General features: G+C 50.0%; 1 protein-coding gene across 6 annotated transcripts in view; it reads right to left on the reverse strand.

Moving 5' to 3' along the window:
• Positions 1-26,767, reverse strand: part of DAG1 (dystroglycan 1) — a 49,327-nt gene that overhangs the window by 3,430 nt on the left and 19,130 nt on the right. For 2 of the 6 annotated variants that reach the window (XM_039558876.1, XM_039558877.1), the window contains exon 2: positions 11,754-12,163. In XM_039558876.1, coding sequence (XP_039414810.1) covers positions 11,754-12,035 — 282 coding nt within the window. In that variant the 5' untranslated portion in view covers positions 12,036-12,163. Of the gene's footprint in view, positions 1-11,753; positions 12,164-12,560; positions 12,585-14,660; positions 14,763-19,287; positions 19,563-25,586; positions 25,717-26,767 lie in introns of those variants that run through there. The other 4 variants (XM_019280428.3, XM_010389911.4, XM_019280426.2 and 1 more) reach the window with 4 other exon arrangements.

A 26,767-nucleotide genomic window follows, 5' to 3' on the forward strand; every position in this document is an offset into this window, starting at 1 on the left:
AGCCAGGATGACCCAGAGGGGCTGAAAGTTGGCCAGCTATGGTTCTGAGTCCCTGGCCTGGCTGGAGCACACCTGCTCTCAACAAGCAGCAGGAAATCTGGAAAATCCCGAGAGCTACACAGTGTTGTCCTGCTCTGCCAGAGGAACAGCAGCCGGGGATGAAGGAGGGGAGCAGACCCAACGTAATGGCCAGTGTGGGCACGCCAGGATGTGGCACATGGGCTGGGGAATTGCTAGACATCACACAGGATGGTGTGCCAGCCTGGGTTTATCCTCAGGCTTAGCTTAAAATGAAGGATTTCACTTTCACATAATAACTTGCTGCTGCAAGCAAAGGCTTTGTCTCAGAGCACAGGCACGTCAGGCCTCCAACACACTCCTTACTACCTCTTTTCAGCCCTGGGCCTCCTGCCTCCTGCCCTGGGTTGCAGCTGAGGGTGGGTGCAAACCCCCAAGCCCCCCAGTTCCCGGCAGCTGACATCCGTCCGCACTACAGCGCTCGTGGATCATGCGGCACAGCGGAGCCGCTCGGGCTGCACGGTGGAAGGGATGAGGCTGCCAGCTCGGTGGGCTGTGACATTTCCCGGGGCTGTAGGTACTCCAGAGTGAGTAACCTGAGCTTCACCACCTCCCAGGCCCGGAGGCGTTTGGCAAGTGCCCTGGCTGGGCTTTCCAGAACTCCACGAGGCATCTCCCCCTGACGCTCAGAGCAACAGGATGCTTTGGGGCCCATGGAGACACATTTAGCAGCCTGGTCAAGGCTCTGGGCTCACTGCAGTCCAACACAGAGCCAGGCTCTAGCTCTCCTCCTGAAAGGGTGCTTTGGTTCTCTGCAGTTCTGTAAAGCTTACGCATATTTCATCATTTACCCAAATGCAAAGCTGGGAGAGGAGCTCCGCAAGGAAACCTGCCTGGCAGAAGCATTCCTGCATGCAGCAGCAGGTGCACAGCTGGGGCTGGACTAGCCAGACTGCAGGTCCTGCTGGGGAAAGTCCCTGGATGGACAAGGAGTGATGCCTGGTGCTGCAGGGCTGGGCACGCTGAGTCCTGGGTGCCTCTCCCACTCCCTGGCTGCGGGCAGGATTCAGGCAGCACCTTGGGGCTCACCCCCACACTGTGGGTTTCAGCATGCCAAAGGGTCTGGATGGCACAGCTCTGCCAGGATAACGGAGGACCCAAAAATCTTTTGGCAAGAGCAGCACAAAAAAGCTTTTGTGCAAGAGCTGCTGAGGGTTTCAGCCACGATCACACAGGCAACACCCTCATTCCTCTCCTCTGTGAAGGACCAGCCCCAGTTCCAGCCAGCCTGGACAAGCTGGAGAGCACATCATGAGACACACGCTGGGTACAGCTTATAGAGCAGAGTTTAAACCTCTCAGCACAGCTTTAGTTAACTCCTCACCAGCAATATCCCAGAGCAGGGAATTCAGATTCCTGCTTACAACAGCTGGAGGAAGCTGTCCCAAGGGCCCTGTACCTCAATATATGGCACCATGCACCAACATGTGAGCATCCTTCCCCCGGGCCTTGCTGTGTACCCATGTATCTGGCAGAGGATAGAGGGCCTTGGCAGGGCTGTGGCTGCGTTTGCTCCTCCTCCACTGCAAGAACAGGAGCTGCTTTTAGCCCAGACATCCCAAAGGAAAGGCAGCTCTTCACCTGAGCTGGGCACAAGGAGCCAAGCCTTGCTCCTGCAGGAACAAAGGACCGAATTGTCCTTCCTTGGCATTTCTTCTGCCAAGAGAGAACTAAGGCAGGGTCTGCTTCTGCCCAGCCAGAAGCACTGACTTGCCCGTCTTCCTTTAAAAAAGTGTCATTTCATCACACCCTCAAAACTCAGAAGCCAGGACAGTGCCCAGTACAATCCAGCACTTCCAGTAGCAGGAGCTGGATGGTTCCATTCTTTATCCTCTCGTGTCAAAATTAGCCACTAACCTGCCTCCTGTGGAGATGGAAGGGCTGGACTGGGCACACATAAGGAACAGAAACATAGGGAGCCCAGACAAAGCCACAGCCTTATTGAGGCTTACACAATCAAGAAGAATAAAAACTTTAATAGTGAGTGGTTAAATTCACTCTGAATGTGTAATTTTAGGCTACATTTGGAACAAATCTTCCCCCTCTGTGCACTCTGCAAAAGCCCTTAATTATGGGATCACACTCCACACAGCTTTCCTAAGAGTCGGGGTTTGCTGCTGCTGCTGCCTGCTCCTGGGCACTGGCATGACTTGAGGAGGAGACCTACAAGCAGCAGTACTTTACCCAGTCTCATGTCACCAGGTGATTCTTCCTTCAATCATGTCTGCTCCTACTTTTGACAGCCAAACTCACTTCAGAAAGGTGACTGACCCCGCATGCAGAAATGACGGCAAGGGAGGCACAGGCCAGTCTGAATATTCCTGCTTGGAAAACCATTTTTAACCTACAGTTTACATGTAGGGCTTGTGCTAGAAAAGGAAACTGCAGCCAGATAGATTCACACCAAAAACTAGGCTCTCCTGAAAAACAAAAACAGGCCAAGCAATCACTGACTGGGATGACTTTTTCTAGCAGGGATGCGACAGTTGCAAAACATTTATAAACCCACTTAAACTTGATTTAAAAAGAGCTGAGTTAGTTCAGCTGTATTCAGCCTGCAAGGAGATGTGGACTGTTTCTAAAGGCCCTGCAAGAGATTATTAAGAAAATCAAATTTGTGGATTACTTCTATGAAGCCCATGAAGATGCCTGTGCCTCCCCTGGGAAATCTTTGGGAAGGCAACAAGTCACAAGCATTTGATGTCTCTGCACTGCTTTAAACACAACAACTGACCTGATAGCAGAAATCACCCAAAGGAAGAGCCCAGAAAGATTCGAGTAGATAAATAAAGCTGTTATGAGGATGGATAAAAATATCTGTTCCTAAACAAACGCTGACCAATGGAGCCCTTGGCGTGGCTCTGTCCTGTTCATCGCCACTGCTGTGTTCGTGGTGGTGCAAAACTGGGAGCAGGGAGACCTGGACTCTGTTCTAGCAACGTTTCCTTCAAATATTGCTTCAAAGGGTATTTGTTAAGGCTACACATAGTTAATGATTTGGGATCTCTAGTTTTCATGTTAAAAATTCCCCAGTTTTCCATGTATGCAATAAGTATCAGCCTTAAGCCCTGCCACTTCCCTCAAGGGGTCTGGTTTCAACATAACTCTTCCGTTGCCCAAGTTTAAAAAAAAAAAGGCTGTCTTTGTTTTCCCATTATTTGAGATAATTGTAAATGAATGCTTATTGGCTAAAGATTACACAAGCCTAGCAGTGTATTGAAGACCATTAAAAAATAAGCCACAATTGTGATTTAAAGTACGTACAGTGGTCGGGCTGGTTTTGAAGACCTTGTTCACAAAACCCTTTCAGATAGACATGGCCTGTTATTTTTAGGCCAGCCAGGAGCAGTCAGCTCATGAAAGAAGATAGCTCAGTTTGACTTGTTTTTTTAAACTTGGATCTTAAAGCCCTGTAGCCAACAAGACAAAGATAAGCAAAGGAGCAGTGAGCAAAACTGCTGCCTCGAGGGAATTCAGGCAAAAACTGCATTCTTGCCTACAAGAGTGCCCTTTAATCCTCCAGGTATTTAGTCCTCCTCCTCCTCCTGATGAATCCCCCAAGAAGCAGGCAGCGAGCCCTTTAACAGGAGACAGGTACCATAGGATCCTGCCACAGGTCTCCACTATGGCACACCACTATGAAATCTTCCCAGTCCTGGAAGCATCCGATGGGATCTCCCCTGTCTGTGCTGCCAGACCTTCACATGGGCAGCAGCAGCTGGGAGTCGGCTCCTTTCAAATCAGTCCTAAAACCCCCTGACTGCTTTTGGGCAGAGTCAGCATGGACAGTCCTGCAGCTCTGCCAGATCTCCCAGTGCCCCATTCCCCTCCCTGTGTCCAGCTGCTGCTGAGAAACAGACCTGTGCCAAGGGTTTTATCTGGGGTATAATTACTGATGACAATTTACTGTAGCCAGACTCCTTCAGCATCACCCCAACACACATGGCCAGCAATGAGGAATACCCCAGCTGAGCCCTCCAGAAGGTGAGCTGAGCCGTGCCCAACCGACTGACCCAGCCAGTGTCACACCAAGTCTGCAGGCTCAGGCTTCTGCAAGCAATTAACCAGCAGGCAGGGGAAGAAAATGGAAATTCAAATGCAATTCAAATGCAAATATAACTGCAGAGAAAGAGTCAAGCCTAAGCTGTTTGCCTAAGCCCAAGCTTCACCTTAAACCCCCTGCTAATGCTGCAGCATGGGCAGTGTTGGCAGCAGGAGCAACAGCCAGCCTCAGCCCTGAATCAGACCCATGGGCAGGCAGATTCCCATTGCCTTGTCCCACACAAGCAGGGGGAGGGACACTGGTTTCAGATTCACCCCAGTGCTGCTGGAACTGTGGGCACTGCAATGATCCATGGTGCTGGCACAGCCAGACTCGAGTCAGGAGAAGTGATGGGCATGGAGCCTGCAGGCTCCAGGTCAGAGGACAGAGTCCTTGTTTTGGGAGGCAGGCTCTGCCTGTGGATCCATCAGGTGCATTCCCCTTCTCACCTGGCACAAAGGCTGCACCAGTGCCTGCAGACCAAGCTGTCCAGGCACCACAGCCCCAGGCAGGTCCCACAGCAGCAGAGGCTGCTGCACTGCATCAGGGAATGTGATGGTGCAAGGCAGGAGCTGGACAGCCCTCAGCCCACAACAGCTGCCAGAGCCTGCCAGAGTTCAAGTGTTTGGACAATGCTCTCAGACACATGGCGATTTTTCATGTCGTCCTGTGGTGGGCCAGGGCTTGGACTTGATGGTCCTTGTGGTCCTTGATGGTCCTTCCAACTCTGAGTATCCTGTGATTCTACGAAGCTGTGAGCCTCTGGCCCCAAGGAACAGCCCTGCCAGGGAGGTTGGCCTGTGTGCACCCAGGAGTGGTTGTGTGAAGGAGCCTCCAATCTTACTCCCCACCTCTTTTCCTCAAACACAACAGAACTGCAAAATACGACATCAGACAGGCCATGCCTAGAAACAAAAGGCACAGAAAACAGTGGTGCAAGGAGGATGGGCACCTCTCAGAGCCACCTGCTCACTGGGCACAGCTACAGTGCTGTGCTATGGGAAAGCTCAGGCTGGAGAAAGGAAAGTTGCACTTGGCACAGTGAGCAGGGAGGACTTGCAACACACACATTTCCCTCTGGAGGGGACTGCAATACATGCCAGGGCTTTTGGGTATCCGCAGCAGACACTGCTCCTCGGGGCTGCTGTGTGCCTTGCACAAAAGGCCCAGGAACTCACGGACAAAACCAAGCTGCTCCAGGACATTTCATGCAGATGACTCTGCCCCTGGAAGTCTAAATACAGCCCAGAGACTCCACTGGCCCTCAGAAGTACGTCAGCCTTGGTGACCCAAGCCTTCATTACCAGCAGGAGCTCCCCACCTCTGTTCAGAGACCAAAAGCTACACGAGAACAGCCGGTAATTGGTGCTTCCTTTGTGCAGTGGTAGGTCAGGATGGCTGAACTAACCCCACATTTTGGCTGGTCCCAGCCAAAGCGCTGAAAAGCTCTTCCTGTATGTCTCCATGCACTGAAGCTGTTGCTTTAGAAAAACAAATCAAACCCAGCCCAGAAAGCTGAGCTAAGGGGGAATAAGGCTTGCAGAGGCCACATCACTGATCCTGGCCCTCATCTTCAAGTTCAAACTTCAGCCTCTGAAGGACCAGGTAGCCAAGCTACTTGAAGTAGCTGCTCTGCTTTTATGTGCTCACGAAAACCTGAATGAGAAGTTGATGTGTCTGCTGCTGATCTGCATTTTCCAGCCATTCAAGGGGCGAGTGAAGCCTCACGCACAGAAAGCAGCCCCCCTCCTCTGCAGATGTGGGTGTAGGGCGGTGCTGTGGACTCAGCCTGCCTTCCCCACGAGCTGGGCTTTGTCTGACCAGCTTACCATCAGTAAAATGGCTCCGCAACAGCGCCGGCTGAGTGGCTACGCCCAGCTCATGCCACCCTCGCATACTCCTGCCATGACGGCTTCTTTTCCAGATGCGCCTCTGTGTTGGCTATAAGGACACCATTCAGCGTCCCACTCTGCCTGGGCAAGGGAACACAACAGCTGTTTCACTGGGAGGTCACTACAAAACATTGAGTGTCCCAAGAAATCCTCCTTTCATCGGTCCATGCAAGCAGCTTGGAAGGATTTGTTTAGCCTTATTGTTGGAGCGGGAAGGCGCAGCCCGCCTGCGCCAGGGCTGGGGTCAGCATGGGCTGCCCACACCCCGCTTTATCCCTTGTCCGGGGGGCAAGCACGGGGCAGGAAAAACCTCAAACAGCTTAAAAAAAAAAAGTTTGGTCGGGCTCTTCTTTCAGCGCGACTTTTTATAAGCAAAAGGCCAAAGGGAAGCAAAAATACCACAGAGCGGGGATGCCAAGTGCTGGGGGTTTAGTGCTGCCACCGCACAGCCCTGGCAATTTATTTCTGCCATCAGCAGATTGCTGGAAAGCTGGCTTTCAAGAGCATGGCAAGGAAAGGCAGACCGGATCTTGCAGTCTCAGGTCTGCTCCTTCGAAGGACGCTCATTACCGTCACATTCCTCTGTCTCCCTCAATGCTCAGAGCAACAACCTGTAAGAGCAGGACAAAACAAGGAACTTCCCAGCCCATCTGAAACGCCAGTTTATAATTAGATCGAGTCACATTTTCCACTCGTCCAAATTCAGAGCTTGTTACTAAGCGTGCACTGAAAATGTCAAATTCTCTGACTCGGTCTCGCTGCAGGAAAAAGATAAGCGTCCCCCTCGGCCTCCCCAAAGGAATCTTATCAGCTCATCTTATCGCTCAGATTGCAGCGTGGCAACCAAGCAAAGTCCTGCCCAAGTCCTCCTTTGCCCGGACCTGTTCCAGGCACTGCCATTTATCCCCATGTGCTCCCCTGTAACTAGTGGCTGTTGCTGCACCTCCCAGTTAGACCAAGAAAACCGGGGACCCCAGGGAGGAGGTGAAGCTCAAATGCTTTAACACAGAGAGCCTTTTAAGATACCCAACTTGATGACACAGCCCCTCAGGAGCACTCTTTGCTTCTCTTCGTCCTTTGAGAAATGCCACTTTAATAAATCTCACATTCAGTTAAAATGCTTTGAAATAAAGATCATTGCAAGAGAAAAAAAAAAAAAATCAGTATTTTGTGTTTTTCTTCCCTGAAAGCAAGTATGTCCTGGCACTGCAGGCTGGCTGCCAACATCCAGCCCTTGGCTTCAGGGCTGGAGCAGGATTGAGGTGAGCAGCACAGCCCTGACAGTAGATACCCATGTCAGGACTCCTGCAACCCAATCTGTGTGGGTCCTGTTTATAAATCAAGGTCCCTGACATCTGATGAGAGCAAAGCTGTTCAATAAAAGCTACTTCAGCAGATGGCAAATAGAACGACCATTGGAAACCCAGCCTCCTGTGTGGAAAGTTTAGTGGTGGACTTGGCAGTGCTGGGTTAATGGCTGGGCTCGATAATCTAGAAGGTATTTTCCAACCTAAACAACTCTCTGAGATTGTATGAAAGCAAGTCTCCTTTTTCCCCACATGGATATCCAGTCTCTGATAACCTCCAAACCCACTCCATAACCACACTGTGTAATTCGTCTGAGTGAATCCCGTTGTTCTAATCACTTTCCCACCAGCTATGTTTGCTTACAGAGACAGCTTCTCAGGGCCTCTGCTACGTGTTTTACCTGTCTTCCCAACAAAGCCCAGGTGAAACGGTGCACTTCAAACCTAAAAACAATCAAGGGCTAAGACACAGCCAGGAATGCTCACCTGAGCTCCTTAGTATTGGCTACAAACCCATGCAGATCTGCTCTGTGGGATCTATCCCACACAGAACACTGCCAGGACTCAAGGCAGGTCAGCAGCTTTACATGACCTTCAAGGAAGACACAGCAAATCTCCTGCTCTGGCAGGGATGTGCCTTGGGAAGCAGCACACACCAGGAGTTTCTCTCCTTCCAGAATGCTTTATAGATCCACCTTTAAACAAAAGTTATTTAATAGTGTCTGTATGTATTGTGGGCATATGCACTTAGGATATCAGACTGTGCAAGGGCTCAGTTCCTTGTGGGTGTTGTATCCTTGTGGGGATATGGTATCTTGGCTGATGGGATGACTGGAGAGCCATGTTTGGCAACAGCCACCACCCCAAATCATGCCCCTCACCTTATGTCCTCTTCTGGGACTCAACAACTGGAAGCAGCAAAAACTACAGATCTGGATATTTCAGCTGATAGGAAGATGTCCTAAGCAAAGCAGACATGGAAAAGCAAATGATCACAGGATATATCAAACAAGGTTATTTATAGAAGAGAAAAGGAAGTTTTGATGCTTTTATAAAAGGTTCTTGTAAAATTTCATTTGGAATGTTTTGTAATGCTGTGGTCATGCAAACATAAGAAAAATAAACTTAAGTTGGAGGAGGTGCAGAAGACAGCTGCAAAGCTGAGGGGAAGGAAAGAAAGCTTATTTTATGAGAAAGACTAAAGAGGTTGGCTTGTTTAACCTAATAAAATCAAGATGGGGAATATGCCTGTCACCTATAAATACATAAGGGAAGTAAATATTATGAAGGTAGAATTGATTTAGGCTAAAGGGCAGCACATATAAATATTTCTAGCCATCTCTAAATTTAGGTTAGAAGCTGCATTTTTAATCAGAGCAGCCAAATTCTGGAGCAGCTTCAAACAGAAGTAGCAGGAACAGGAAATCCAACTGGTCTTTGACCGGAGCATGATCTGTTCTTCGACAGGACACAGCTGAGAGGCGACAGGTCAGATTCCACACAGTCCTCAGTGGAAATGGGGTAAGGAGATGACAACTGGTGAGGCTACCAGCACCAATGCCCACCTTTACTCTGACCCAGCCAGCATCTGCCAGGAGCCAGTGGGAGCCAGGGGCAACCTGGCCTCACATTGTCTATATGGCAAGGGGGCTGTATGATACAGGGAAATGGGGTGTTTTAACCCAAACCTTGTAAAAATACCAATGTTTTGGTGTCAAACATGGCAGAAAGGGCTGCAAGGTGCCTTTTAGGACGGCACAGCAAAGAGTTTTAATTTCCAGCCACCTCCAGGCAGCAGGAGAGCAGTCTTGCAGCCAGAAGCCCTGCTGTAGTGAGGAAGCTAGAGGACAGCATCTGGACTGACCTGCTGCCAAATCCAACAGCTGGAATACCTGCAAGCTCCAGCTGCTCTTCAGAGGACATCATACTGCCTGGCCAAGGCACTTGCTCAGGAACACAAGGCATGGGGGAAGGGCTTTACCACGGCCACAACAATGCCTTGCAGGCAGCTGGCTCCGAGCAAAGTGGAAACAGACTCTGAAATTAAGGCACGCGGTAGTTTTTTACTTCTTTTCTCTGCAGCTTGAGCACATTCAAATAAACTTGCTTTTGTCCTTAGCCATAAAATCTCACCTGTTGTTCAGCAGCTTTGGGGGTGGGAGGGAAAGGCTGGGGACTGCTCCCAGGAGCACATACCTGACTGTGCAGGAGTGCATGCCTGCGGGGCACTCCTCCGACACACTGCACATGCCTGGCGTTGTTTCCATCCCACAACCGAGTTTGCAGAGAAAAGTATTTTGTCTACAGCTGGCTGGAATCTGCTAACAAGCAGGGAGAGGATCTGAGAAGGAGCTTCAAGGCGATCCCCACCACAATCCTAGAAATATTCAGTGGGAATCATCTAGAAATGAAGCAATCTCACTTTCTCCAGACTCCAGTGGGAAGCTCCTGGGAGTCTGGAGACAGCAACTGTCAGCATTTTTTTTAAAAATAAAAAATTGTAGACAATTTCTTTGAAATTTAAGTGGAAAAAATACAGGCAACCGTATCTCATTGCGAACTCTGTCCCATCTCAGAAGGCACAACCCTTATTCTTTCTTAGCAGAGTTTAAGTACACGAGAGAGCAAGATCCAGAAGTATTATGCTTTTACTGCTCCAGCTGAGATATGCCAGGCAGCCTGAGAAAAAGACCAGAGCAATTTGCCCTGAAATATACCAGTAAAACAAAAATGCACCCTAGCACCCAAAATTGCCTACGCAGTTCTCACTAGCCAGGAATCAAATCCCCATAGCAAAGGTCAGCTGTGCTCAGCAAGGAGAGCCCTTCCAGAGACAGCAGCAGCAAAGTTAAGAGCCTGCTGCACTTTCAAAATCAATTTCAAGGTGAACAGATGCAACATGCACTTGGGTAAACCCAGGGATGAGCATGAAAATCACTCCCAGAGTTTGCTGAACTACACACAACCAGCAGCTGCTGGGTCCGGCTGCGGCCCAGTCCATTCCAGGCTCTCCAGGCGTGTTGGTGTTGGTCAACACACCTCACACCTACATGGCAGAGGTATAATTTGAAGCCATCAGGTGGGATGGGAATAATCAATCAGTATTTTCCTGCAGCTACTGGAGCTATCACAGATGACTTTTGTGCCAGGAAAAGACGACAGAGGAAGCCGTGGTGCTATATAAGTACTGACAGTTATCCTTGCCATCAAAGCAGCTATTAAACACCACCAGAACAAGACACTCGGGTGCAAACTCCCAAGCCAAAGTTATCATTTCTGTAACACGACATCTGGGGCTCACCACATCCACCTGGGCTCTGGCAGCCCAGTGCTCCACAGGTGCCCTGTGCTCTGAGCACAGGCTATGGCTGAGGCCGGGCAGGGACCTCAGCTGTGATCAGCTCAGAGTCACCAAGACCAGCCTGGCCCCTTCCCCAACTCCTCTGGCCAGGGGCTCGCCCACTGCCCTCCTCCCCCTGTCTGACCCTCTGTCCATAACAGCTGCATTCTTCAGATATTCTACCCACATCGTGGTCCAGCCCCCTTGCTGGAGCCAGCGGGATCACGTAGCAGGACTGGGATAACTGTGTGACTGTACACAGAGCTAAACCAAACCTGCCTTCAAGGAGAAACCGAGATGTCAGATCTGCTCCTGACTTGCTCTCCATCTCCCTCTGATCTTCTGAGACACACCAGAAGCCTGTCTTTTTATAATGCTTTATAATGCTCTTTGAAAAGAAATCCTGAGATTGAAAGGCAATTCTGTTTTTTAAGAACAGAATTTTCTGAATTCCACGTGATCCAAGCAAACCCTTCCAGGAAAGGACTAACAATGATCACACCTGTGTTTGGCCATGTCCCTACCCTTCTCTGGGCTATTCTAACCCTTTCCTGCACTCAGGACTGGTTCCAAAACCCAGTTTTCAAGTCCTTGTAGTGCCAGTGGTGTGAGGGTAAGTCAGATAAGGGGAAAGGCTACCATCTTTCCCAAGGGGACTCAGGAGAGACAGTGTCACAGGCAGCCCAGAGCCCTGCTGGCAGGACAGGGTCTGTTTGTCTGGCAATGTTTTGTTACCACAGTGAAGCAAACTCCCTGAGCCTGAGCAGCAGTCCCAGGGAATCCGTGGCTCCCCGGATCCCACGGCAACATCTCCTCATGAATGTGCCTGCCCATCATTCCAGGGCCAGAGCATCTCACAGTTTAAATACAGCCAACAAACCCAATTAGTCATCCCTGAGAAGCCTCCTCTGTTACAGAAGAGAGGAACTTTGCAAGGAGGTGAGACTAATTCTTTACAAAAATCCTTCTCCCGTAGTGCTACAAAACTGTAAGGCTGCTTCCCAGCCACCCTCATGACCCAGCCCATTCGTGGGGTGACTCGCTCGATCCTGCATGAATATAACCAAAAACAATCCTCAGGGAATGGTCCTCACCTGCACAACTTCTCCATTGGAAGCAATTAAATCCGTGGGGATGGAGACTCGGAAGTAGCGTCCCACCACGGCAGAGCTGTCGGGTATGCCCACCACAGCCGGCACAGTCTCCCGGAGGTCTGAGAGCACCGAGTGCATGGAGGCCTCCAGCTGGTTTTCCCAGTCCCGAACCACTTCTGCCGGCTCGCTGGGCCAGTGGCAGTGAGCAGAGGCTGCCAGCAGCAGCACGGGGAGCCAAGTCCTCCCCAGGACAGGGGGCTGCAGTAGGCATCCAACAGTCATTCTTCCCAGCGGCCTTGGCAACGGCGCTCCAGCTGGAAAGGGGATCACAGGGAATCTGCAGGCACCACAGCACAGGCAGGGGATCCACCAGTTCTTCACAGCAGCCTCATCCTAGGAGTCCTGGGAACCTGGTTAGACATAGGAAATCCAATCAGCACATTAATTAAGATACCCAAGCCAGCCAGTCACCTCACAGTGACCTTGCAACAGGCAGAGGGCTACTGGCCATGCAACTCTCTGTGCCTCAGCTTTCGATTTAGCTGCAAGTTACAACCATTAAAGAGCACGAGAGCTTCTCAGCTCCTCTTCTGACATACAGCATCTCCAAAGAAACAAGATCCTCCTGCTCTTCCATGCACACAGCCATGTTTCTGCTGCTCTGGAGACACAGCATCCTGAGACAGCCACGGGTAGGGAGACAGGGGAGATACAACCAAAGCTGAGACTGAGCACAGCACTAATAGTTGACCTTTCAAGGCGAGCTGAAGCCAGGCTGGAACATCAATGGATTTAAATGCCAGTTACCCAGTAGGAAAGACACCAAGGAACCTTTGGAAGTCCAAAGCTGCCATCCTAATGGCTTCATGCATGACAGATGCTTCTGCTCCTCTGATCCATGAGCCTGGTTTTCAAGCCAGGTCTCCTCTCAGGTCCAGCTTTTTGTATTAGTGTGCTCAGACTTCATCTGGGAGCCTGCAACATGCAGCCACAAATCAGACTGGAAGGAGCTATGCACACACAGTGTTCATGCTGCCAGCCAGCTCTCTCCTGCTTGCACAGCTCACCTGTCCTCATACTCTGCCAAGACACATCTCCAGCTCTCCCTCACTTCATTGTTTTGTTCTTTCACCTCCTCCCCACCATTCTCACCTCCCTGCTTCCCTGGATCTCAATTTCTCTCCTTTGTTCCTTTGCCCATCACTTCCTTTGCTTCCCCAGCTACTTCTCCCTCCAGACTGCATTCAGACATGGCACAGACCCACAGGTCTGTGCCACCATGTTCCTCTTCACAGACTACTTGCAGGAGACCAGCGGATTTGTGGAACAGGACAGAGCCATTTGGGATCCTGGGGCAGCTGTACTGCCCACTCTGGCATCCCAGAGTGGGTTTGCAGCCAGCACAGACCCTGGTAACTAATCTGCAGTAACAAGTGGAATGGTGGGTTACACAGGATGGCAGGACAGACACACAGACCAAGTAAGCGTTGTTCAGTGCCAGGAGCACACAAGATTGGGTTCCCTCATGCCTTGAACCAACTCCTTTTTCCCAGGCTGAGACAAGTGGCTCCAAATTCCCAGAGCAAGCCAGCACAGCTCCTGACCACTGGCTCCCAGTCCGATTTATTTTAGCCTGTCCCATCTGCACCATGTGATGCACATCAGGCTGTCCCAAGAGACCCTGGAGCCAGTCCATGTGGGAAGGGAAATCCCACTTCTTCTTGCCCTTGCAGAGCTCCTGGAGCAGCACAGCAGGGCTCAGCTGTCCGCTGTGCTGTTGCCAGGAGGGTGTATTGCCCACCAGAGGCTTGCAGAAGCAGGCAGAGGGTCTGCCCATGCAGGCACCCAAGCCCAAGGCTATCACAGCAGGCTCTAGGAATAACAGGAGAGATAAGGTTTGGTTGCTCTCCCTAAAGCCTGAGCTCTAGAGAAGCTGAGGCAGCGTGTAAGGACCTGCACATTCGCATCCCTCGGTGGCCCTTTCACAATAAACCCCACACAGAGAAGGGCTGACACTTCCCACCCCAAGATAACGGGCCCAGGGCACAGCTGCAGCCAGCACAGAGGGCTGTGGGTAGTAGGAATTAGGAGCTGAATGCAATAACCTCTGGCTACAGGATCCACGAGGCAGATACCTGATCTGACCACTGTTCTGTGGAGAACTTGTCTCAAGTGAAAGGCAGAAGAGACAGCAGAGCCAGGATAACATTGCTGGGAACCACAAGACAGATGGGAGGATGGCTGGTGAGAAGGTCAGCACCACAAAAAAGCCCACTCCCTGATGGTCTTGTGCTTCCAGCTGCCTGAGCTGACTGGGAGGGGAAGATACCAGATGAAACAACAGGGAAGGCAAAGCCACTGCAGTGATGACGCCTTGTCCATGAGCTATTCTCCTAAAACCTGCTCGTTGGAAAGTCCTGATGCGTATGGCAAGCACAGGCAGGATCAGAGACTTGTAGCTGGGGGAGGAATGTGGCAGCAGCCCTGTGGCTGCTGTGGGGTCAAGTGCTATCAGGGAAATGTGGCTGCCTTTCACCACTGCAGTGAGCATCCACCCCTGAGCAGAGGACACAGCCAGACACACAGTGTACAACTGCACGAGGCTGTAGAAACACCTGGAGAGGCGCTTCAGGTCAGTCCCTGCCCTGTTACGCTGCAGTGGAGCTCATGCATGAGTGTGGTGCAGCTCTGTGTTGCTCAGCCAAATGACATGATCCAGGAGTTTTTGCTGGATGGAGAGGAGCATTTGGGTAGAAAGGAGCTGGTTCTTGATATCTGTGGTGAGCAGGAGAGGAAGATGAAGTCATCACCTATTTCAGAAACACTTATCAAAGCAGGCAACAAACACTGCCCAATACGTGCCACTCAGCCCAGCAACTGGCCATTATGTGCTCATGTGACACCTACCTGCAGGTTGCAAATTCAGAGTTTCATTTTAGGGAAACTGCAGAAGAACAGGCACAGCATATAGAAGTGAAGCACACAGGAGGTATAGGAGGAATTCAGTAGCTGATAACAAAGAACAAACAGAAGAGCTGAGAACAAACTTGCGCCACCAAAAAAAAAAAATCTCTTAACACAGCTCCACCTCACCACACAATGGACAGAAGCTGAAACACTGCCAGCCTCTCACAGTGTGTGAAGGAGGAAAAGCAGGGTGGTTCCAGCTATCAGCAAAGCTGTACAAGGCACTGCCCTGCAGTGCTGAGGTCCACATGGACTATCACTGCCAGGTGGAATACTTTTTGAGACAGGAGATCCCCTGCCTAAAGCCAGTAGTGCTGCTCTGCAAGTCCACTAGCCACCAGCACTGTGGGTCTGGATGCAGCTGCAGAAGAGTGCATGTTACCTGCAGCAAGGCTGGAACAAGCACTGGGGACCTGCCTGGTGCCTCTGCCTGGTTCAAGAGCCCACACCTCACACGGCACTACCATGGGTACAACCCTGACTCAACTGAGAAATCATCCCAGCTGTATTTGGAAAAAGCCAATGTTCTGGGTCATTGTCCATGACCGGTGAGTGGCACAGAGCTGGAGCTCTCCGGGAGCAAAAACCTCAACGCTTCACAGTTTCCCCCAAGTTCAAAACAGGGCCAAAACCCAAACACAGATGGAATTCTGCAGGCGGTTTTCTGCTGATCTCTGGGAAGCATCAGGCCATGGAGTTGACTCACTTAGACAGCACTTCCCAGTTATGAGGGAAGGCTGGACCACCCCAGCTTCTCTACATGGCACCATGCTCCTCCTTCCAGCAGGATCTGCACTGCCCAGTTTCGCAGAACAAACACAAAGGTTCAGGTTAGTCCTGAATTTCAGGATGTTTCGTTCTGTCTGATCTTCTGAAAGAACCGACTTTCTCTTTATTCTCCTGCTTCTGTGAGAGCTCTTTTGGTCTCAAGTTCAAGCCTTCAGAGTGTTGGATGAAACATCAAAGTCAGTATCAACATCTGCTTCAGTCCTAGTGCTTGCTGCATGTGCCAAGGTTGATTCCTGATCTCCAGTGCCAAACCCCCTCGCAGAGCTACGGAACTGGGCCTGCTTGGTGAAGTTATGATGCTGCACCTGATACGATGCTGACTTGTCAAGGCAATGCTGCAACTTGCTCCTTCTCCGTGCAGCTACGAGACCCACTGACATGGTAAGGACATGCCGTACCTTCATTATCCAGGAATGCTGAACAGTGCAGGCAGAAGATGGGACAGGACAAAGTAGCTGCTCCCAGCCATGCATTTTCCCTGAGACCTTTCCTTCTGCCCATTACAGACACAGAAGTGTGGGGCCAGGGGAAGCATCTCAGCCAGAGGAGGGTGGCTGTCCTAGAAACGACTCTTCCTCTGTGGCTGATTACGGCACCACTTCGGCAAGAACCAGTGAAAGTGAAGTCTCTGTCCAGCTGCATCTAATCCAATTGCTCAAGCACACAATCACATCACTGGCCTGCGGTAATTAATCACCACCAGCATATTAATGCCACTGAGCCGAGCGTGCAGAAAGCTCAAGTAACTGCTGTGCAATTCTTGACTCTGCTTAAGAAGGTATTTAGGAGTTAGGAGGAATCCCACTTACCTGATTGCTTATTTACCAATATCCTCATTAAAGGAAGCATTAAATAAGTGGCCTTTCTCTAAGGAAGCAAACTCAGATAAAAAGAGTCGGTGCACCTTTGCAGAGCAGAGCTATTGTCTCTGCAAAGATCTCCCGTGCGTGTTTGCACAGGAGCATCTCTGGGCAAGTCCTGTCAGCTATTGCGCGCCTGCGAGTCAAGGCAGCGAGCAGCAGGAATGATGAAATCCGGCGTTGCTGGCCAGGCACACAAAGATGGCACTCTGCCGGACGTGCTCCCCGCTCCAGAACACGACAGCAGGCACCCCCGGTGCCAGCCTGGCGGCATGGCCCAGGCAGAGGCGGCTGGTGCTCCGTGCACGTCTGCGCTGTGCTGAAGGAGTCCGGGAAGGGGGGCATGAGGGACAAACTGCTCGGGGCAGTGTGTCTGGGCACAGCAGCCCATCACCAAATTATGAACTAACAGTGTCCTCAAGCCCAAGAGCATGCCAGCCTGCACTCTGGCATGTAACATGTACAAAGAACACCCTGGAGCGTGAAATTCAGGAAAGTTTCTGTGCCTGTCCTGCTCTGGACATACCCTGAAACAAAGGCAGCAGCCCTTCCAACAGACTATGTTATAGGCTATGGGAAGCACAGCAAATGCCTCTGGGGGTTATTTCCAACCTCAGTGGCTTCAGCCACGTACATTCACAGATGACCCAAGCTCCAGAGGCTGCTGCACACAGGATGAGTTACAGAGAGGGACATACAGCAGAGCAACTGCACAGAGACACCCTGGTCCCACACAGACCCAGGGCAGGCAGCTGCCATGAGGGAACAGGCCAGGCAGAGGACAGAAGATTCACCACCAGACATAGCTCCCCACTCCACAGTGCTCGGAGTGATGGCATCCTGTCCTGCACAACACTAACCAGGCATCCCTAGGGATGGTGGCCTTACACGGAGACTGGAAGACAAGCTCATGCAGTGTCTGGTTTATCGCTGCACTCACAGCTGCCTGCTCAAAGCCACGTTTTCACCAAAACCAAAACAGCAGTAGCTCATGATCAGAAATCGGACCATGAGAGACATGCCTGGGTGGGGAGCCCCAGATCAGCGCTCCTGAGGCCCCGGGAGGCCCTTCCACTCTCTCCCCTCACAGCCATCAATAGCTGGTCACCCCAGACACCATCAGCTCAGGAGGCACCAACCAAGCTGTACTCGATTCTTCACCATAAAACTTCATTTCAACATGCTGTGCTCACATGTATTGTCACCACATTAAACATGGTGAAGGTGCCCAGAAGTGACACCCAGCCCAAAGGACATATGCACAAAAAGAGCTGGTTTTTTTCAGCCTTATCCCTTCTTGTATTTCTGCACTGCTTGTCTCCAGCACATCTGGTATCAGTAACAGGAAACCCTAATGCTGAGAAACAATCTAGGGGAAAAAAACCAAACTCAAACAAACCCAAAACAGCAGCGCTAAAAATGCGTGCTGGGCAGGGAAACAAGCAGCACCCTCCTGCTGATGGGGAACTTGGCTGCAAACTGTCACCAACTTGTTGCTTTCAAGTCCCAGAGGCCACAGGCAGCTTCGTGACGCTTGTGCGGGAAGTGGTCACAGCCATCGACACCTCACGGTGGTTTTTATTGTGCTAGAGCAAGCACCGAGGTATTTAACTTTCCTGTAGCTGAGAGGAAGCTTTCTGCTACCTTCATTACCACTCTGTGATAGTGAGAAAAGAAGCAAAGAGCCTAATTTTCCTTTCTGCCCCTGTACTGCATCTGTTTGTCCAGAAGCTGAGATACTACACTGCCCTCCCCAGCTGGGTACCCCATTCCCAAAAATACTTCTTTTCCTGGAAGAGGTAAGCACTGAGGATATGCTCTGGTAAGCACTTCAGCAAGTGCTGTGCAGGAGAGGAAGCAGCCTGGCAGTCCCAAAAACCCCCACAGCCAGGGCACTTCTGCTGAGGTACGTGCAAGGGGCACTGCAGAGCAGCAGCAGAAGCGCAAAGGACACCAGATCCCTTTTGGCAGCTGGACATGGAACATGTTTTTTCCCCCCTGCAGAGCACATTTCCCTCTGCTGTGGCAAGACTTGTTCTGGAGGCAGCACCTTCCCCAGCCTCCTGCAGCCCTGGGGAGAGAAGCATGAGGGATGAGTATGGTACCCACAAGTGCCTCTCAACTACACACTTCCACACTGACCTGACAGATTTGCTGGAAGACTATCTGGATATCCTCCTGCTCATCCACCCTGCTGGACTGGCCCCTTGCAGGCTCTATGTGCTCCTTCCCCTTTGCTTGAGCCATGTCTGGAGCATCCGCTGTGCCTGACCTGTGGCAGTGGGTGGCAGCTGCAGATTTTGGCTAGGCAACTGCTCCTGACTCTTTGATGAAAGTTTCAGCAACCACAATCAATCCCTTCCTCCACTTTGTTATTCCCAGACAGCCAACTCAGATCGTATCTTCAAGTGCATTCAGTTGAAAGGAAACTCAGATATTATCTTCCCAAGTATTTAGAAGGCCTCAGAGATCTTTTTTCCCCCCCTGTAATTACAAACGTTGCAGCCAAGTAGAACTGCCATTTGTTTGCTGCCAGCAGCCAGGAAAAATTAGGATATAAACATCCACCAACAAGCCAAAGCAGGGGACAGCTTCATCAGTGCCACCCCACACCTCTTGCATCCTGTGAGCTGGCCCCACCTCAAGGGAAAGCTGGCAGAGAAAAGTGATGGGAATCAAGGGTATAAAATGGATCCTTCCTGAAGGAAGCTGGAGGAGAACGAAGTGGGATGCACTGGGGCACTAGGGAGATGGGGAACAAGAGCCCACGCTTCCCTCTAATAAAAGGACCAGAAGCCAAACTAACCCAAACAAAATGGGTTTTCTCAAGGATCCAGTGGGGTCATGAACACAAATGCTTAAAAAAAAAAAAAAGGGGAGGGGGGTGGGGCAGACAATTTTAAAGAAGGCAGAGTTACCAAGGCAGCGTTTCTGGCTCAAGCAGCACTTGATCCCGGGATGGCATTCAGGGAAATGATGACTCGCATTCCTCTCCAGGCATCTTCTCCTGGCTGTTATTGGAAAGGGCATATAGGCTAAATATACAGCTGCAGCAGGGCAGAGCAAGGGTCTGTCTGCCTCAGGGCATGCACTGTAATGTGGCTTTGGTTTGGCTTTGGCTTCACTTGTGTTTCCAGTGCCCAGCCAGCCAGAGCAAGTCCCTAAAAACTCTGCTTATAACTCCTGGTTTTGTCTGAAAACAGAGAGAGAGAGAGAGTGTGTAAAAATCCTAGTATTTAATTCTGTGTTTAAGGGAATGTAAGCTAAAGCTAGTACTAAAATCCACAGGAAATTAAACTAGAAAAGTTTATGAAAAAAAAAAAAAAGATGGGACTAAGATCTTCTCCCATACAAATGCCATAAAAATGCATATTTTGAAGATAAACACAACAGATGTGTGTATATATATCTATATATACATGCACACACACACACACACACACACAAATGCTTTATAAGTTTCCAAGATTTAATAAAAACCAGAACTCAAGGCACCAAGATAAAACAGGGAGTTTTGACTCCAACTTTCTCTTTAATAAGGAAAGTTTTGTATCATGCTGAATTTGTCACTCATTCTGCAACAAAGACCATGGCAACACAGAAAAGCATTTTAGCAGAAGCCATCCCATCCTGCAGGAGAGCTGGGACAGAGGACACTGGGCTGGCAGCTGAGGCACCTGGAGACAAGGCAAGAGAGCACATGGACACAAGAAGTGAAACACAAGATGTCACTTTTTAAATGTGAGGACTACGAGGCATCGGTGCCCGACCTTGTGTTCCTGAGCAGGCAGGTTGTTCCCCAGCAAGCACCAAAGGACATGTGCAGGAGCAGCTGGCGTGACAGTCACCACTGTGTGTCCTGTCCCCTGGTATCACTCACCATCCACCAGCTGTTCTGAGTCTAATTCACACCCGTTAATGACCTTTGATAGAAGTCACCGAGCTGGAAAGTGGGTTTCTATCAAAGAAGAGGTTTCTGCTGCTTCACAAACAGGTTTAAACTGAGCCACACCATCACTGACAAGTCACTGCAGCCTTTCCTCTGCCCCTTGCTCCAAAGGGACAAAATCATCCACAAGCTTCCAGCAGCACTTGAAATCTTAGCCTGGAAAAACACTCCCTCCCTAAGCTGCTCAGCTGTACCGTGCAAGAGATGTTCTTTACAGCTGTAGTCATGAGCACTGAAACCAATGAGGCCAAAAAAAGATTTACATCTCTTGCTTGATTTCTTAATTGAATTAAAGGCTGAACAAAACCCCTTATGAGACTTCAGAGAATCCACATGGAAGAGAAACAACGAATATCCTAATTGGAGAGGAAGCTTCCACTGGACATTTTGTCTTAATAAGTATTAAAGAGTCCTTACAAAAAGAGAAAGACCCTGAGGGATAAACTCCTAGGTGCATCAAGGCAGGAAATCTGGAGTTTTGGAGTACATTACATGTTGAATGGGTCACATAGAGGAGGGAGGTGAGCTTCAGTGTCTTTTTAGCCAAAACTCTTCCACCTAACCACTGTCTATTTTTTATTTATTTAATTTAAATTAATAAAGTACCCTTCTGTCAAATTAGCAAGCAGAAGCTACCAGAGGGGTAAAAGACATGAAAGACACTGACAGGCAGGGTAGTTCTGCAAATCACCTTCTTAGGAAACTTGATCAAACTTCCAAATCCTGTTCTGAAGGAAACCCTTCTGAGGCTCCATCTCTGGCCTTACACCTGAGCCAGAATACTCATGGCAGGGCCCCTGCCTGTGCTTTGACATGCTTTTTTCATCACTAGAACAGCTTTTGGGCCTCCCTAGGACACACCGGCACTGGGGCCACCAGGCAAGCACTGGCTTTGTTAATGGTACTGAATGAATCATGAGCACCCACGCGTGGGCAGCTTGGGCAGGGGATCCTCCAGTGCCAGGAACACAGTGCCTGAGGGCTGCAGGCACCAAACCCAAATCTGAAAAGAAGAAAGTGTTGGTGGAGGTTTCAACTCCAGAGTCACCTCAAAATGCTGTTTGGCTGGAGTGCTTTGTGGAGACAGCCACATTCCAAGGGTTTATAATCACCTGCTGGGTATTCCACAAAATTCCTCAGATAATGAAATATTTCTAGCAGGTCCTTGAAAGTGCTCAAGCACTGTAATTTCCTACAGGTTGGTGTCACAGTGTCAGGACTGAAGCACTAAGCACAGGAATGGAAGGCAAAGCTTTGGATCTCTCCCCTACCTGCTGCTGCTACCAAGGGGAGGCAAAGCACCAACAGCTGACATTAAGCGGAGACAGGAACCAAGGAAATCAACACCAACAAAAAGCCATTTTCAGCACTTCAGCTGCGTATGCAGCAGTATTTATATTCTTTGTGGCAGCGTAACTAAGGGCAGGCACATTCTGTTTAGAAACATCCCACCATTCCATCAGCTTCACCACCCCACCCTGCAACTCCAAGCCAAGGCATTAAGATTCAGCTTCATGGAGTTTCTCAGCCCTGATTTATTACTCAGCTAGCAAGACTGCCACAGCTCTTAATTTAAATATCTTTACCCCCCAGTGACTGATGCAGAGCAGCCTGGGCATCAGCTGTGGACCTCCAACTTTTAGTGCTTCTCATGAAAACTGTTCTAAACGCTTCTTGGCAGAAGGAGATAGAAATGTTCCAACTTTAACCATCAACCATAAAATGGGAAAGCTGCGAAATGAAGCAGCATTGCTTCCATGTCACAGAGGCAGAGAAGCTTCTGGAGGAGGAATTAACTCCCTAAAGATCAGCAGCTTCCAGCTGGGCAACACACACTCCTTTAAACCTGCAGAAATTCAGGAGTCACTAAAAGCCATCAAATTAATAAACTCCTCCTGCAGGTGCACATTTCTATAGATGCCTTCTTTTCCTGGAGACCAGGAGTGAAGGGCTGGATTGCTTCAATGACACTCTCTGCTCCTCACAGTCAGCTCTGGCCCAAGCTGGCCACCCTTTCCTTCACAGGGCAAGTCCAAAAGCAAGAGAGCTCCAAGAGCACAAGCTTACTGAGGCAGAAGGACAGTGCATGGCTTCACAGGTCCATCTCCTCCCCAACTGCTCTGGTGCAGGAAGACTGATTTAAACGAAAAACCTTAAAAGACCAGACACTAACAGAGTCTGCATTGCATTCCTGCTGCATTAATTTCACTGGATTATATTTGAGCTAAATTATGTTGTTTACCTGCACTGTGTAATTATAAAATAACCCTCATCTGGTTTTGACCATGGCCTCAATGGCTTCAGCCAGGAGCAGGGAAGACTGGAGTTGCTCATCACAAGTCCACTGATGCAGAGATAGCTCCAGTTTTTCTCCCCACCCTGCTCTGGAATTGAGAAATCAAACAAGTTCAATTATTTCAAGGCCAGACCAGACTTACTCACTGCAGAGAGTATCAGTGAGATTGAAGCTTTTTTTTAAACACTAACATTTTGCCCCATCCATACGGATAACAGGACACATCCAGCCACAGCTCAAGCTCATTCCTTACACCAGGAATCATGCATTCAGGATCTGGGCAAGAAGGGCCAGAGAAACAACCCTGACAGCACAAAGCCAGGTTAACTAAATATTGTGCAGGGTAACCTGCTCCTCTCTCACACAAGGAAGTTTCAGGGGTTGCTCCGAGCAATCCCCCTGCAGCAATTCCAAAATAAACATCCTGCCATTCCCTGATCCCAAATTCCACAGACAAAAAAGTCCAAAGGACTTAAAAATAGGATCAAACTGTCCTGCTCAGACACCAGACAATTTATTCAAAACTGGGACCCAAGGACAAACTGGGTAAAGAGCATTCACAGAAGAAAGGGGAGGCAGAGAGACTGCAAGGACAAGACAAGGAAAACTTATGTTTTCCTTCTATAAGCAGCCACAGAGCCTGTGTAGTGTAACACATTGGCAACAGTTAACTAGCTGGCATGGTATCTGGTATCAGACCAGAAAATGGCCCTGAGGTTTAGCCACAGCAGAAAAAAATCCAGTAATTTTTCCCTCCTCCATCTTGTACAGGTCAGAGATGTTGAAAGCAAGACCTGAATGTTTATGAGGAAAAAAACCCTAAATTACAGTGTATTTCAAATAGTGTGAGCAAAGGCTGCATCCCTCTATTTTGACTTGCAATTGCAGTTTTTACACAGGAGACCAAAGCTGCTTGCCCAGCTCACTGACACTGTGTCCCACAGCTTCTTAGGTGACAATCTGGATGGCTGTGAAGGGACAGCAGCATGGACTCACAGCTGCACACTGACATGCAAGATGGCAGCAGCTGGGGCAACTGAAGTGGGCAGATTAAAACATGAATTTAAAGTTATAAAGAGAAAAAATGGAATAAGATGAGGCAGATCCTGTACTGACTTCATTCCCAGTGCAAAGAAACACAGTGGAGCACGGGATGACTCCTTCTGCAAGAATCCCAAGAATGGGGGCAAAGTCATCAGAGCTCCAATGTATGCCCCAGGAAAACAGAGTTGGATGCCATTCTGAGGCAACAAGGAAAATTAAACCAGCATTCAGCTCGGTTTTGTAATAATTTGATCCTCTCTGAGCCAAGCATCATCTTCTCTTGCCCACTGTGTGTGTTTTGGACACCCAAAAACCACTCTCCCCTTCACATCTTAGCCAAGTTAGACATACTCTGTGTAATGTAACCCTTTGTACTAGCAGTGCTTCTATGCCCCTACTTCCACTACTTGCAGCTCTGCTCCCACAGAACCACCCTCTCTGCCTTGGGGCACCCAGAACAGAGCAGAGCCCAGCCCCAGGCACAGCCTGTGCTGATGACCTCGGGAGAGAAATGACAACAGCCCCACTTCCCAGCCAACAGCCACCCACAACAGTCCTAAGTGTTCCCAGAGCTGTGTAACAGCAGACAAATGCATCTGTCCTTAATCACTTCTGAATCCACCCCCCCGAGTCACTCTCACTTTGATTTCGGCTCAGCACTCGCCTGACCTTCATTGCTAATTCGATGTCCAAATCCCAGTAATTAGTTTAAGAGGGCATCCTGTTACTGAGCACCCACTGGACTATCCTTGCTGTTCTCACAGTCACATTCCTATGGCTGCACCTATATCTCGGTAAGTCTGAAATAATCCCCAGAGACACGTGAGGGCTCACTGCTGTCAAACAGCACAGGACAACATAAACAGTTTAGTAAGAGCGTAAGGGCTCTATGGAGAGAGATGCACAAGCACCGCAGGAAAAAAGGCAGTCTTGGAGTTGCAGGGAGGCTGTGGAGCTCTGAAGGTGTGTTCACCTTGCCTTCGCTTTACAGAGCTGCTGCAGATGTGGGGAAACAATTAAACTGCTTATCACAGTACATCCCATTCAGGTTCCAGAGCGAGAGAGCAATTCCAATCCCCAGGTGGCAAGCGCAGCAATTAGGTACCCAACAACACGCACCAAAGCTTTGCTCCGCTTATATTAACTTCAGTGGTTACACAGGATTTCCTTGGCTCACTGTCTTTAACAGACTGTTGGTTCGGGGATGAGATCAGGCCAGTCCTGCGGCACCTTGTTGAACCTTTTACAGCATTTGGAGGATGCAGAATAGCCCAGATGTGGGCAGGGAACTTGCAGGTAATTCAGCTGAGCCAGTTACAAAGCCTGCTCACAAATCCCCATTTCCTCACCTGGAGGAGAGGGGCTGGGCTGAAAGTTAAAAAAAAAAACAAAAACAAAACCCAAGTTACACCACAGCCATGATCTCCGCAACATCCCCATCTCTGAAGAGTAACTCTGGATTGGCCTCTTCTGAGCTTCATAACGGGTTGTAGGGGGAAAATGTGGTTTTAGCAGCATCGGTGCATCCCTTATAAAGCAGAGACACTATGCCAAAAATAACGTGGCATACTAGTTACAGTCACCAAACACTCACTTAGCAGCTGTCTGATCAGGGACCACAACACTGTCCACACAGCAGCATCACCACAGTCAACTGCTCAGAGCAAACAAATCCAGGCTACAGATCTGAGACACCTTCCACACACACACAAAAAGCTTTCAAAGGTAATGATCATGCCTCCTACTGCAGGCAGCAGCAGCCAGACTGCTTCTCACCTATTCCTCAAGACCTTATGTCAGCCAGGAGCTTTGCTCACTGCTGTAGACTGAGCCTAAAGCCCCCTCTCCCAACACAGTATGATGATGCTCTAGGTAACAGGCAACAAGTAAAACCTCAAGGCTGCAAATGAATTTAAAAGTCAGAATACCTGAGAATTAAGGTTGTCTGTGAGCTGGTCTCAGCAAGTACCAGTTTACTGCTTTTCTCCACCCCTACTCCAGCTTCTCTCTGCCTTTGGGACAGGCAAGCCCATCACCCATCCATGACTGTCGGCACGCAGCCCAGGAGAGACTGGATCCTGCTCCCAGCACTGGGATAGTGGCAGTGGCAGCACCTCCCTCCCACTCCTAGCAATGATTCAGCCCCTCAGGCCCCGGGCTGGAGGAGGTCCTGGATGGACAGGATCTATGAAAACCAGTCTACAAAGCACTGGTGAACTGGGAGCCTTGCAGACCCCTGTAACCTGATAAGATCCGCAAGATACAGGGCATTTTGCTGGGAGGGGAGAAGGCACATCCATTGCAATCAGAGCCCGGGGCCGCCAACCTTCCATGCAGCCTTTGTGCCACCCAGGCACGTCTCAATATAAGCAGTTAGGGGCTGTTTGGTTTTTAAATACTGACAAAATAAAACTTTTTAAAAAATCCTTTAACTCTTGGAAATTGCTCAACTGCTTCTGCTGAAAACCTGAAACAAAGCCTGAGGCGGGGACACAGCATGGAAATTCAGGCACGGGAAATTCCAGTGCGAGCAGTTAAGTTCAAGAGTTAAACTCGACTCCAGACAGTCTCTGTGGCAGGTAGTGTGACCGGTGTCACCCAGACACCGCTGCTCCACGCTGCCCTGCGGAGGCAAAACTGCCCCAGCAGCTAAAGCAGGCCACCCCACACCCAAAGCGTGAGCCTGAATCCACTCCAAGTGGGAGTTGATTTAGGAAAGTCCTGCACGAGGAAGCTCTGGCCAAATCACTGCAAGTGGGAGGCAACTCCTCGGGAATGTGCTGTGGGGCTCACGGCATCTGGACGTGCGCGCTCCCTGGTTACCGCCGCTACGCCCTGCTCGGTAACTGCCCTTGAAGGCAGCTCCATGGGAACATTACTCACCAGCTGACCCACTTCCCGCTGGGAGCTGGGCAGGGCAGCGGAAGCAGGCCGGATGCCAGAGTCCACAGGCCAGGGGCAAGGTGCTCCAGGAGGGATGCGGTCAGGTAGCACTGGGAATGGCACTGTGACTGGAATTGCTGCTTCAACTGCTGCTAAACCGCTCGAAAATCTGAAGGCAGCACCTCCCAACACAAGCCCCCTTTAGCCAAGGTGGTGCCCTGTGAGC

The sequence above is a fragment of the Corvus cornix genome, chromosome 12 (assembly GCF_000738735.6).
Source record: "Corvus cornix cornix isolate S_Up_H32 chromosome 12, ASM73873v5, whole genome shotgun sequence".
In the NCBI taxonomy this organism is placed as follows: Eukaryota; Metazoa; Chordata; class Aves; order Passeriformes; family Corvidae; genus Corvus; species Corvus cornix.